This window comes from Pelodiscus sinensis, chromosome 4, assembly GCF_052426305.1.
Source record: "Pelodiscus sinensis isolate ZL-2025 chromosome 4, ASM5242630v1, whole genome shotgun sequence".
NCBI classification, from domain to species: domain Eukaryota; kingdom Metazoa; phylum Chordata; order Testudines; family Trionychidae; genus Pelodiscus; species Pelodiscus sinensis.
Genome location: NC_143055.1, coordinates 80,764,361 through 80,777,351, shown reverse-complemented (window position 1 = coordinate 80,777,351; position 12,991 = coordinate 80,764,361). Strand labels below are relative to the sequence as shown.

General features: G+C 41.5%; 1 protein-coding gene across 3 annotated transcripts in view; it reads right to left on the bottom strand.

Moving 5' to 3' along the window:
- Window positions 1–442: 442 nt before the first annotated feature.
- The window catches only part of TMEM154 (transmembrane protein 154), a 47,819-nt gene continuing 35,270 nt past the window's right edge, over window positions 443–12,991 (bottom strand). For all 3 annotated transcript variants that reach the window (XM_089777969.1, XM_089777968.1, XM_075930067.2), the window contains 5 exons: window positions 9,948–10,265; window positions 7,940–7,967; window positions 6,550–6,635; window positions 4,948–5,008; window positions 443–643 (listed from right to left, as the gene is read on the bottom strand). In XM_089777969.1, the coding sequence (XP_089634095.1) occupies window positions 628–643; window positions 4,948–5,008; window positions 6,550–6,635; window positions 7,940–7,967; window positions 9,948–10,265 (509 nt within the window). In that variant the 3' untranslated portion in view covers window positions 443–627. The remainder of the gene's footprint in view (window positions 644–4,947; window positions 5,009–6,549; window positions 6,636–7,939; window positions 7,968–9,947; window positions 10,266–12,991) is intronic.

Below are 12,991 nucleotides of genomic sequence, written 5' to 3'. Positions count from 1 at the left end.
CAGGACTCAAGTTACAGGCCCTCTGTCTAGGGCTGAAGCCCTCAGGCTTCAGCTTTGCCCCTCCCCTGCCTGGTGCAGAGAGGCTTCCCCTACCACACACATGCACACCAGTGATGGCAGGGCTTGGGCAGCCTCAGGTTTCTGTCCCTCACCCAGGTCCTGTATTCACTTTTGTTGTCAGAAAAGGGTCACGATACAATGACGTTTGAGAATGTCTGCGCTAATAGAAGGAAATTGAGAGCTAAAGCTTCAGTGGTGCATTTATGGAGGAACTCTGGTACATGAGTAGTCATTCATATCATATCACAGCCACATACAGATAAAGGATAAAGTGGAACATGGACTGTTCTGAGGACCTTCAAAAATAGGACTGTTCTCACTACATTAATGCTGAAATTGCATTGAAATACAAGTTTAAATCAAAACCTTATTCTTACTGTAATAAATTTCCTTGTTTTTATTGCTGATGCCTCCATAAGAATGTATGCAAAAGGAAACAACAAAACATTTGCTTCTCTCACTATTTGTGATGAATTAAGTTCACATCCAGTTCATCTAGGGTCTGTGCGATAGGACCAGGAGCGTTGTGTATGGCTTCCTTTTAACCAGTTCGGTGCTGTTTGGACTTCAGGATTCACAGTCACTGTATATGTATTAAAGAGAGAAACAGCTTGTGTCACTACAATTTTCCAATGAATTTTTTTCAGTAGTTGTGGTGTATTGTAATGTGTGAACTTGAAGACTGAAAATAAACACAAGTCATATATTTCATGAAATGAACATGTTTGTGACACAGGCAGAATGACCCGGGCTGATTTGATTTCTCTACTGCAGTGTTTCTTAAATAATAATTTTTTTTTATGCAGAACACTAAAGATTTTTTGTTGGGGAAAAAAAAAGAGGTTGGGGAAAAGTTATTGAGCAAAAAATTAAAAAAAATTTAAAAATAAAGAGTCGGTCAAAAAAATAAAGTTGTTGAGCAAAAAAAGGTCATTTTGAACTCTGTACTCTGTGGCACTCCTCCGATTGCCTCCTGGAACACAGTTTAAGAAACACTGCTCTATTGTCTAAGGTGACTCTTCAATGAAAGCTCTCTCCCATTTATAGTCAAACCCTCACAAATCATATTTCCCTCCAGAACACCACCCTAGCATCTATGGCATGGGAAGTGATGGAATTCAGTTTTTAAATCCCTTCTTACATGAGCCAAATTGTTTCCCTTTTTTATTCTTCAGTTGTTCTTGTTTCCATAAACAAGTATTTTTATCTCTGGTATTTTTTTCAGTAATCAACTTATTATAACACAAATATTTTTTGTTAGTTAGGGGATAGCTACCCTGCAAGGGAAATTATGATTGCAGCTTGGCTAGGCATACCTGTGCTAACTTGGATCTAGCTAGTGTGGGTAACAACAGTTTGAAGGAGAAATGGTGCAGAATTCAGCATATGCTAGCTCACTGATGTACTATGATTTCCTGCCTTGTGTGTTGAGATTGATAACCTTAACTGGATTAATAGGATTGTTTTCACTTAATAGCTGTTCTTATTTTATTTGACTTTTAACATGTTTTCTCAAATGAACTGTTAAAATAATTCTATGCACTTTTCTTTCCTCTGTTTATATGATGCAGGATGTTCTGTCATAAAAATGTGTCTGTTTTGGTAAGGTTCAATAATAGAACTGAGTAGGGAACCAGATTTTCTTTTCTTTTCTTTTCTTTTTTGGAGGGGAGAGAGAGAAATTCCAGGATTTTTTTTCTCTGCCTTAAAATGGAATAAAATCAAAGTATTTAGGAATTCCACACAAAATCAAATACTTTGATTTTATTCCTTGAAAGTAGGAATAAGAGATCCTCCTGAATAGGGCTTTATTCCGGAGGATCGCGCCAGTCTGGACGCTCTTTTCCGGCTTTTCCCCAAGCCAGGAAAAAAGCGGCGGCCATGTTTATTTAAATCCCGCAGGGGATATTTAAATCCCCCGCGCATTTCTCTATTCCAAAGTTCTAAATTAGCATGGCTATTCCAAAGAAGGGGCCAGTGTAGACGTAGCCCTTGTGTATCTTCCACTATCTAAGCTTTTCTGAGGTTTTTTTCCTCTCAAAAATATTTTTCAGAGTCCAGTTAACTTCCTGTCTCCATTGTCAGGATTCATCTTTTCATGCTGGAGATGATATATGAACTGAATATGGAAATAAAGGGCAGGAGAAACAAAGCTTAACCATGACAAGATTCTGTATATTAGTTTAACTAAAAAGTCTCAGGGGGTAGCTGTGTTAGTCTGTAACTTTAAAAACAATCAGTAGTCCTATGACATCTCAGAGACTTAACAAAAATATAAATAGTATTATGAGCTTTTGTGGACAAAACTTACTTCTTCAGATGTGTTTGAGTTGTTTTCTCTATTCACGCTCATCTGAAAAAGTGGGTCTTGCTATGAAAGCTCATTATATTATAGTTAGTCTCTAAGGTGCCTCAGGACTGCTCATTATTTTAACTAAAGTTTATGGAAGCCCTTTAGGAACAGGATCGTACATGAATCTAAACAAGAATGGTTTTGGAACACAATCCTGGTGGGAGATTTGGATAGTAACTTCCTCTGGGACACAGGATCACACAGAAAAAACTGCAGTTTGCCTTTGGTGTGCAGTTCAAGACACCATGTAAATATTAACTGAACTATTTCTTTCTCCCCCTATAAAACAGATAATTTGCTCACCAGGCACGTGACCTGTACAGCTACACAAGCTTTTACAGATGTTCTGTGAAATTAATTGCATACACCAACTTTATGATGAAATAACCTTAGCTTAGTTCATCGTCTGCCATGGTAACACCCCTGGAATAGGGCTCTGGTAGGAGAAATTGCCATGAGAATCTCTCCCTTCCTCCTCGTTCCCTTCAAGCATTTCATCTGAAAGCATAGGATTTGTTTCCACACCAAAGAGTTCATGTGGTTCACATCAAAGTTGCTGGATCTCCAGAGATGTGTGGAGGCTGAGAACATTTATAAGGGCTTGTTGGACTCATGGGCCCCAATGGCTTTCCCTTAACTGGTTTCTTGGCAACTCTTTTCAAGTGGAACCACCACATGGCATCTGGACCTACTGCCATGGCATCTTTATGGAACTGTTTGTGCCTGAGCCGTTGTTCATCATTCTATATCTCAAGAGATTAATTACTTCACCTATCACTGAAATGCTGCCACCTCTAGGGTGGGAATGCAGGAGCATGACAAAGTGAAGAACAGAAGCAACTGAAGCCAGGTAAGCCGAAGTGAATGGCCAATTTATTTAGGATACCAAGATTCATGCCCTTACCCTTGTAATAACTGCCAAGAGAATTTTACTGTAGATGGTATCATGAGCTTTCATGGGCATAGCCCACTTCCTCCGGTCATCTGAAGAAGTGAGCTGTGCCCATGAAAGTTCATGATACCATCTACATGTTTTGTTAGTCTATAAAGTGCTACCAGACCATTTGTTGTTTTTTAAGTTTATTCCTTTTAAAAAGTGTTAGTCATTCTCAGTCAAGTAGAGTCACCTAGTGGTAAAAGATGAGACTCATGTTTTTTTATGCTGACTGACCTCTCTTTCTGAAAGTTCACCATGGATTTTTCAAAATACAGGCAGTCCCCGACTTATGCGGATCCGACTTATGTCGGATCCGCACTTACGAACGGGGCTTTCTCGCCCCGGAGGTCGAGGTGGCGGATTGCTACCTGCGAGCTCCGGGGCGAGAAAGCCCCGTTCGTAAGCTGCTCCGGTGCCCCTGGTCTGCTGGAGACCGTCTCCAGCAGACCAGGGGCACCGGGCAGGTTCCCGCGCTTCTGAGGCTTTGCCAGAGCAAAGCCTCAGAAGCACGGGAACCCGTCGCGGCTGCCGCTTCAGTCCCGGTGCCTGTGGTCTGCTGGGGACGGTCCCCAGCAGACCACAGGCACCGGGACTGAAGCGGCAGCCGCGGCGGGGTCCCGCGCCTCTGAGGCTTTGCCAGAGCAAAGCCTCAGAGGCGCAGCACCCCACTGCCACTGCGGCTCTGCTCCCCGTGTCCCTGGTCTGCTGGGGGGGGGGGCGCAGCTAGTGTGCCCCCCCCCAGCAGACCAGGCTTTTGTTTTGGACCCTGGGGCAGAGCAGCTGCGGCGCTGCCGATTGGTCCTGCAGCGCCGCTCTGGGCACTACTGGACCAACCCGGCAGCACCCCAGCTGCTCTGCCCCAGGTCCTGATTCAGCCGCTGCTGGTCAGTTTCAGCAGCGGCTGAATCAGGACGCCTGGGGCAGAGCAGATGGGGTGCTGCTGGGTTGGTCCAGTAGCACCGAGGAGCGGCGCTACTGGAGCAACCCAGCAGCACCCCAGCTGCTCTGCCCCAGGCGTCCCCAAGTCAGCTTCTGCTGAAACTGACCAGCGCTGACTACAGGAAGCCCGAGGCAGAGTTGCTCTGCCCCGGGCTTCCTGGAATCAGCTGCTGATCAGTTTCAGCAGCAGCTGACTTGGGGACGCCTGGGGTTCTTAAGTTGATTCTGTATGTAAGTCAGAACTGGCGGTCAGTTTCAGCAGCGGCTGAATCTGGACGCCAGTTCCGACTTACATACAGATTCAACTTAAGAACAAACCTACAGTCCCTATCTTGTACGTAACCCGGGGACTGCCTGTACTCATATTAACATCTTGGGAGATAGCACTTCAAATCTGGACAACTAATGAAATTCTGTTTGTTCCCTCTCTGTTTCTCTCACGCATAGGCTTTTTGTAGCAGTTTTCTGGTGTGCAAAGCTATAAATAGTCACTTTTTTAAAGATAAACAAGTATTGAGGCATTTGTCTGAACAGAAATCAAAGTTCATAATACATAATTAAATTACTGTTAGAAGTAGATAAAGAAGAAAAAAGTAGATCACATTTTCAAACAACTAATGTTGACTGTTTCTTTGAGTAATGGTAGAATAGAAAGTACCTTGTGAAAACATTTGATTCCTTTTCTTCTTCTTTTACAGTAGGTAAACATTCACATTCAGCTAGGAAAAGAACAGACAACCACACTGTATTCCTGCGTAATTCTTTCAGAAATATTGAAATGTATTCATTTTCAGAATAGATACTGTGAAACACAAAACTCCAGGGTACAAGCAGAGTTCTTTTTATCTGTAATATTTGTACATTTGTTTTATTTCATATAATTTATTATCTATTTTAAAGTATTCTGCCCTTGTGGCTGTAATGGAAGTCTTCATAATCTTTTATTTTTTTTATTCCAGTTGTGTGTTTGTGTGTGTGTGTGTGTATACATAGAAAGTGCTTTTCCTTGCCTGCATGCATTTTTAACAAACTCAGACTAAAAGAGCTATTTGTTAGATATTTACTGTACAACTGCTTACAATTATATCTATTGTTTCACAAGATTGGTACAGCCAGCATTTTGGGGTATTTTTGTATGTGGTGTTGTTTCTAAAGAAATATATGAAATGTTTGCTGACTTTAAACATTTATTTATTTGCAATAAACATTTCTCCATCTACTGTATTGAAAGCCATCGACATAGTATTGCTATTATTTAATGTTTATATTGTAGTAGTGCCTATAGACTAATCAGGTCGGGACCATCCTACTGAACACTGTACAAACCTATAAAAAACGATAGGTGTCTCCCAAAAGAGCTTACCATCTGGAAGATAATATATAACAGGTTGATGAAACAAATAAGTCTTTTGGGGTATGAGGCGAGGGATGGGCAAGAAAAATATTAGAATATGTGCAGTTCTTAGGCAATCTGAAGCAGTAATCCCAAAGTGCCACCTGTGTAGCTGAAATCAGATTGCCATTAATGCTATATATTAAGGAAGAGGTGAGTTCTGAGACTTGACATGAAGGTGGCTAAAGAATTGAGAATTTTGAATGGGAGCTCTTTTTATGAATTAGGGACAACCAGGGAGAGAGCATAGTGGTGCTTTAGGGAAAAGTGGATCACTGAGACATTGAGGCTGCCTTTCATGTCAGAGTAAAGGTGATGTCAGACAGACAGAGAAGCAGTATTTTTGACAGATTAGGTGAGTACAAATAAGGGCCCAAATGAAGGTGCTTGTGTTTGATTCAGTAGATAATAAGGAGCCAGTGGAAGGATGCAAAGGGTAGAGTGATATAGTCATAGTGATGAGCCAGGAAGATGATTCTGTAAGCTGTGTAATGAGCAAATAGTGCTATGGGCTATACAAAACCAGTGATTTCTCTTGGATGGCACAATATGGAATGCAGCACACTAGTGCAGACACTCTGAAAGAGCCTGATATTTTAGAGAGACAAGTATGCACCCCTAAAAACAATTTTAATTTAAAAATGTAAATACATGGCATTAATTTAATAAAAGCTTCTGCTGAAAACTAAAACCTTTGGCATTTGCTTGTGCAACTATTCTAGTATTATAGGCTTAAGACCAGGACTAAAAATGTTTTAAGAAAATTAGCAACACAACCATAAAATAGCTTCGTGATGATTTTTCTATTTATGGAAAGTACCACAGAGACAGAGAGAGAAAGAAATGATGCGGGGAGTTACCATGTACCATTTTTGTTCATGTTGTTCATCCATTTATCGAGCTCTTCCATTTCTACTTCCATAACAGAGGGTGTATCTTCTTCAAAAATAGGACTTAATGCAGGAAACAAAAGATGGGTTAGACAATGTGTTTCACTCAAACAGATACATAACATAGGAACTTTGTATCAACCTTGTGCAATTCTGGGCCTTAATTGTGGCACACCAGTGCTGGTCTAGTGAGTTTGTTTTTTTGAAGATGCATCAGCCCTAGAAGTTAGAAGCAAATGATCCTGGGCCCAAATAGAACAAACACTATAGATAGAAAATTAGAAAATAAAAGGTCTGATCCTGCCCCTTAAAATTCATGGTGAAAATCTCATGTTGTCAATGGAAGCAAGATAAAACCCCAAGTTAGAAATGTTATTTCAACAAGAAGGCTGATTTCAGTGATGCCTAAAAAGAAAGGTCATAACCATACTCATTTAATGTTACTAATTTTACTCTTTCTTTTACAGACCATTTTTAGATACTGCCTCATGGCTGAAAGATTACTGCTAACTTTATTTTGTATTTTTAGCTTGAATTAAAGGGAATCTTCCCCACTCTCCATAAATCTATGTTAATAACCTTGAACACTTAGCACGTTAGCATTAGGAGGGATCTCAGTAAAATAAATAAGGTAATAACTATCAAATTGATGAAAACTACCCTGCAGCCAGCTTGTTTTTATTGGACATGAGTTATTCAGTTCACACAAGCGCCAGAGAATTTTTACATGCCATGTAATAATAAGCAAACAAATCTGAAAAATAATTCAACATGACAAAGCTTATTCTAAGCAGACTGAATATATGGACAGAGCCAGGAACCCTGTCTTTGTTACCCAAAGTATAATTGTCTCCTGCGGCATCCATATTTACAATAAGCAATCATTTGTTACTTCTGCCCAAAACAACTGGTGGGGCTGTAGGCAGAAGACTGAATTAAAGGCCACAGAGCACCAGTGAAACCCATACTCTGCCTGTGTGGCTGAAATAATTCTAGCAGAAGTCTGTATTTATTGATTGGTACCACCTCCTTCTGCTTCCTGCAGTCTATGTGCTAAAGGATCAGAAGTCCCACAATAACAGCCAAATGTACTATAGTTGTCAACAAGAGAGTCTGCACATGTATCCTACAATATATCAACCACAAAATACAGCAATGGTGATTATTTGGTAGGACCTGGGGTTCTTAAGCCTCTTCTAGGGTTAATTAATGAGAAAGGGTAAGAGTGCTGATAATGCAAAATATAAACTCCTCAAGACATGCAGAACATACAATAAATTTAAAATCAGAAAAATAAGGCCCTAAAAATGAACATGGTCTACTTTAGCAAAAAAGCAAAAACAATAAACAATGTCTATAAATGTTACCTTTTGACATTTTCGCTTTCCAGTTCATCTGAAATAAAATAAGTTAGAGTTGAAGTGGTTTAAAACTTGTCTTTAATTATATATTTTCTCTCAATATAATATTCAAAATAGCTGAGAAAATTCTGCAGTTGGTTTCTGTTAAACACATAACAATTTTCAGTATATAGCTGGTTGTAATTTAGATTAAGTTTTACATTTTCTTCCATTAACTGTGTAGGCCTATGATTTACATAGGTGCTGACTGCTTTTAATCAGTAATTTTCTCTCAGACACTAAGAGTAGCTGACCACCAGCAACTCTTGCTGGTTATTAACATACATAATGACTGCTTTAGACATCCAGCACCAGAGTGAGCTGTTTGGCTTGAGCATCAGTAGCTGAAGTAAACCTAGGATACGAATCAGTGCAGTGGGAGTTAAAATCCAGAATACAAAAGCAGAGTTTCTTGAACCTAACAGATTCCAAGAAGGAAAGTGACATCCTGAAAAAGTATCAACTGTTATAGATAATGGTTTATTGCAAGTTTTGAGATAGTCAATGTGCAGTGCAGCTATTTATGAATGAAGATCTTAGGAGCTGGTTTCCACATTGGAGGAAAAGGTGAAGAAGCTTGAATGGTAGTTGAAATCTCAGTGTGCTAAATTACAGACCAAAGGAACAACTGTCAGGGAAGCTGGATGAGATGCCACACGACAGAAGGAAAATGAAAGAGGATTGAGGGTAGGATGAAATATTAACGAATTCTGGAAACCATGAGACGAACAAAAGGGAAATGTGCATATAAATAGATTAAAAGATTGTTAAAGCATAGATCTGGGTTCCTGCTCACTTTTTCCTTTTACTAGGAAGCAGTATCTTGGGTGTCTTAGCCTACTCTCTGCTCCTGACATGACTCGTTGGCAGAGAATCAAGATGAGTGCAGTGCGCTGGAGTAGGTTGGAGGCTATGGTGTCTTCTGGCTGGGCTGAATTTACAATGAGCTGATTTGAACCAGGAAATACTTGTACAATGTAGACATTACATCCAGCCCTTCGTTCTTTTTATTATATTCTAGAACTCATAAAAATTTTTGAGACCTGTGCAGAAGAAGTTAGTTCTCTGTATAGTGGCCCACTATACCACACCATCTTTCTGTTCTTGAGTTCTCTCTAATAGGATCTAATTTCTGAAACTATACCCACATATTTATATGAAAATCCCCTACACACACATATGAGCAATCAGGCAGAAACTTCCATATCCATTTGGTGTAGATCAGTGATGTACCCAACAGTAAACCATGGGCATTTTCAGAGTCACACTGCAAGTTTGCCCCTAAATGTCTATTTATGATTTAATAATTGTATTCGCCATTTATACTTTTAACGGCACAAAATATTCCAGAATATCAGTACACCTCCTTCAAAAGTTCCTACATCACTGTAAATCTTTAAGGCCCTTTCTCTGTTCCTATTTTTCCACACAGCAAAGTTATTGAGGTTGGCTGTAGGTAGCTTCCTGAAATGATATGTCTTTATTGCAGAATGCAGTTACCCTGATCACATGATTCTCAAGGCAATTTGAACTGAACAAGTGGTTTCATAATAGCAATCACACTACAAGATCTCTAGGACAGCTTCCTTTGAAGTGCTAGATAAATTCTCTCATCAAAATTTTACTTGTAATTTCAGGTAGTTAGTAATGTCAGTAACGAAAGAAGTAAATTGTTTATTAGAGAAGTACCCTCAATGTTCAACCTAAGAACAAAACAAGAAAAAACATTTATGATCAAATAGTTCTGTTGGCTCTTAACTATTGGATACACTATACATGCTGTGCTTGAATTCAGTAAGGAAAACAAGACTCCACAGGTTCAGAATACATGTCTTTTCTGCATATGAAAATTCAAGTATCCATACAAAAATGCATCACAATAATTGAAATCCATTTCCTGAAATCCTTTCCTGTTCATGTTCAGTATTTTCTAAAAAGTTTCTTCTAAAATTTGAGAAGAAGCACTAAATTTTACCTTGCTTAGACTTTTTCCTTTTATGACATATCACAAAGAAGATGATCAGCAGAATTAGCAGGACTAGTATCACCACAGGAATGCCAAACATTAAGGCAGGCTGTGCACCTGCCAGTTCAGTGGTGGTGTCATTAGTCATATAATTTAACTCAATACTTGTATTATTTTCTGTTTCAGAATTAATCTCAGCCTCTGTTGGTGTGCTGACAGGTTTCACATCATTGTCACCTGCTTCTGCTAAATATTCTGTAGATGTCACTAGTCTCGTTGTTGTTTCTGTAGTTGATAGATAATCTCCCGAAGATTCTGTGTTAAGGCCTGCCAAAACATATGTAAACATCTAATCATTTTCATTTTTTAACTGGAAATCAAAATAGAGAGCAAGTCAACACATATGGTCTTAAAATGTCCTCAATTTCTTCTGTACCCATCCTGTTAGATTTTGTTTAAACAACACTTGAATGTCTGCACACTACCTGACTACAGTGATGGGTACTTTATACTAAGGATGTTAAATATCAATTAATCTACTCAACTAGTCAATAGGCACTTCCGCATTCCTCCTTTGAAATGTACAGGAGCCCCAGTTGGAACTCCGCATGCAGCCTGGGGGCAGCGGGAAGTCCTGCTGACTCCGGGCTCCACACGGGCACTTCTGCTTTGAAATGTACAAGAGCCCAGCGGGAGATCTTGTGCATTTCAAAGCAGAAGTGTCTGCATGGAGCCTGGGCCAGCAGGGACTCAGAGTCCCCCGCTGACCCGGGGCTCCATGCGGCGCTGCTGCTTTGAAAAGCTGCACAGAGCCAGGGTCAGCTGGGGACTCGCCAACTGATCCCAAGCTTCACTCAGCATTTCTGCAGAACTTGGGGTCAGCTGGTGACTCCCCAACTGATCCCGGCCTCTGTGTGCTGCTGCTGCTTTGAAATGCCGAGGCCGTCCCCCGGACTCCGTGAAACGAGCCGTACCCCAGGCTCCGTGTGGCACTGTCGCTTTGAAGTATCCCGTCTCCCCCACAAGGGGGGGAAGCGACTAGTTGACTTGACTATCCAATAAGCATTTGCTTATTGGCTAGCCGACTAGTCCTTAACATCCTTACTTTATACATAATAAGATCACCCTTGCCAATTTGTTAAGAAAACTTATGATCCTGACAAAATTCTGCTAGTTTGCTCTGATAAACAGCAACATGTGTAACATACCCAGACAACCACACCCACCCGCTTGTTTTTGCACAATATACATTCTCTCACACACCATACCACCCTGCCGTTCTCTTTTCTCCCGACTGAATCCTAGACTCATCCTTTCATCAACTCAATCAGCGTGGCTCACCCTGTTATCTCTGATTCATCAAATCTCTCCTCTACTGCTCTCCGTAAAATTAACCATTTTCTCTGTTTCTCCATTGTATTCTCCCCAGAGCCTCACAACTGGCTTGGGGCAGGGAGGGGACGGAAAAGGGGGTGGAAATAGGTCTGGAGGAGGCAAAGCCAATAGAAACTGCTAACTTTCATTCACCCTCTCAGTGGACCCTGCACTGGAGGTGTCAAAAACACAGAGGATTTAGTGGACACAGCTGTAGTACCTCCACAGAGGCAATGAGTGGAGTTCCTCCTGCAGCCAGGCACAAGCAACACTTACAGCACTGGTCACCCTAGTTTCAAATGTAATAGGGTTTTTTCTTTTGGTGGCTACAGTTCATGACATTGGTTATATCATAGTGATGTGGCAAAACATTCTGCCTGCCTTGAGTGAGCAGGATTATTCAAGGATGCCCCAGATAGATGTTATTAACTGTTTTGTGATATTTATCACTCAAACAGCTACAAGATGTGGACATGCATCTGATGAAGTGGGTCTTTGCCCACAAAAGCTTATGCTCCTACACTTCAGTTAGTCTATAAGGTGGCACAGGACTCCTCGCCGCTTTTGCAGATTCAGACTAACACGGCTACCCCTCTGAGGGTACGTCTACACTACAGCGCTAGTTCGAACTAACTTAGTTCGAATTAGTTAATTCGAACTAAGCTAGTTCGAACTAACGCATCTAGAACTAAAAACTAGTTCGAACTAGCGTTTTGCTAGTTCGAACTAGCAAGTCCACATTGAGTGGACTCTGAACAGGGCTTAAGGATGGCCAGAAGCAGTGCAGGGCATAAAAGGAGGACTTAGAGCATGGAGATGCTGTCTCAGGCTAGCCGAGGGCTGCGCTTAAAGGGTCCCGACCCCCACCCCGGACACACAGTTCTAAGGGGTGCCCCACTTGCAAAGAAGTTCTGGCTTGGAGTGCCCTGAGTGCCCACACTGGGCACATCACACCACTCGGCCATCAGCCTGGCTGCACTTGCCGCAGGCTGCCATCTGGGGAGAGGGAGTAATTGGGGGGCTGCAGGAGAGCTTCCACCCCCAGAAGCCCGCAGAGCCAGCCCAGTCCTCCCCATCGGGGGCTCGTACCCCATTCCTCCCTCACCTCCTTCCACTTACCCTTCCCTAGCCCCCCTTCTTATTGATGTACAAAATAAAGATAACGTTTCTTCCAACATTGACTCTGTCTTTATTGAAAAAAACTGGGGGAGACTGGGAAAAGGAGGTGGGAGAGGGGAAGAGAAAGGCTGGGAGAGGGGAGGGCAACTAACATGATCAGGGGTTTGGAACAGGTCCCATATGAAGAAAGGCTACAGAGACTGGGACTGTTCAGCTTAGAAAAGAGGAGATGGAGGGGGGACAGGATAGAGGTTTCCAAAAGCAGGGGTTGGGTGGAGAGGGTGCATTCAGAAAAGTTCTTCCTGAGTTCCCATAAAGAAAGACTAGAGGACACCAAAGGAAAGGAATGGGTAGCAGGCTTGAAACTAGTAAGAGAAAGTTGTTCTTCTTCACAAAGCAAATAGTTAACCTGTGGAACTCCTTGCTGCAGGAGGCTGTGAAGGCTAGAACTAGAACAGAGTTTAAAGGGAAGTGAGATAAAGTGATGGAAGTTGTGTCCATGGAGTCCTATTAGCCAGAGGGTAGGAGTGGTGTCCCTGCCCAAAGTTTGTGGAAGGCTG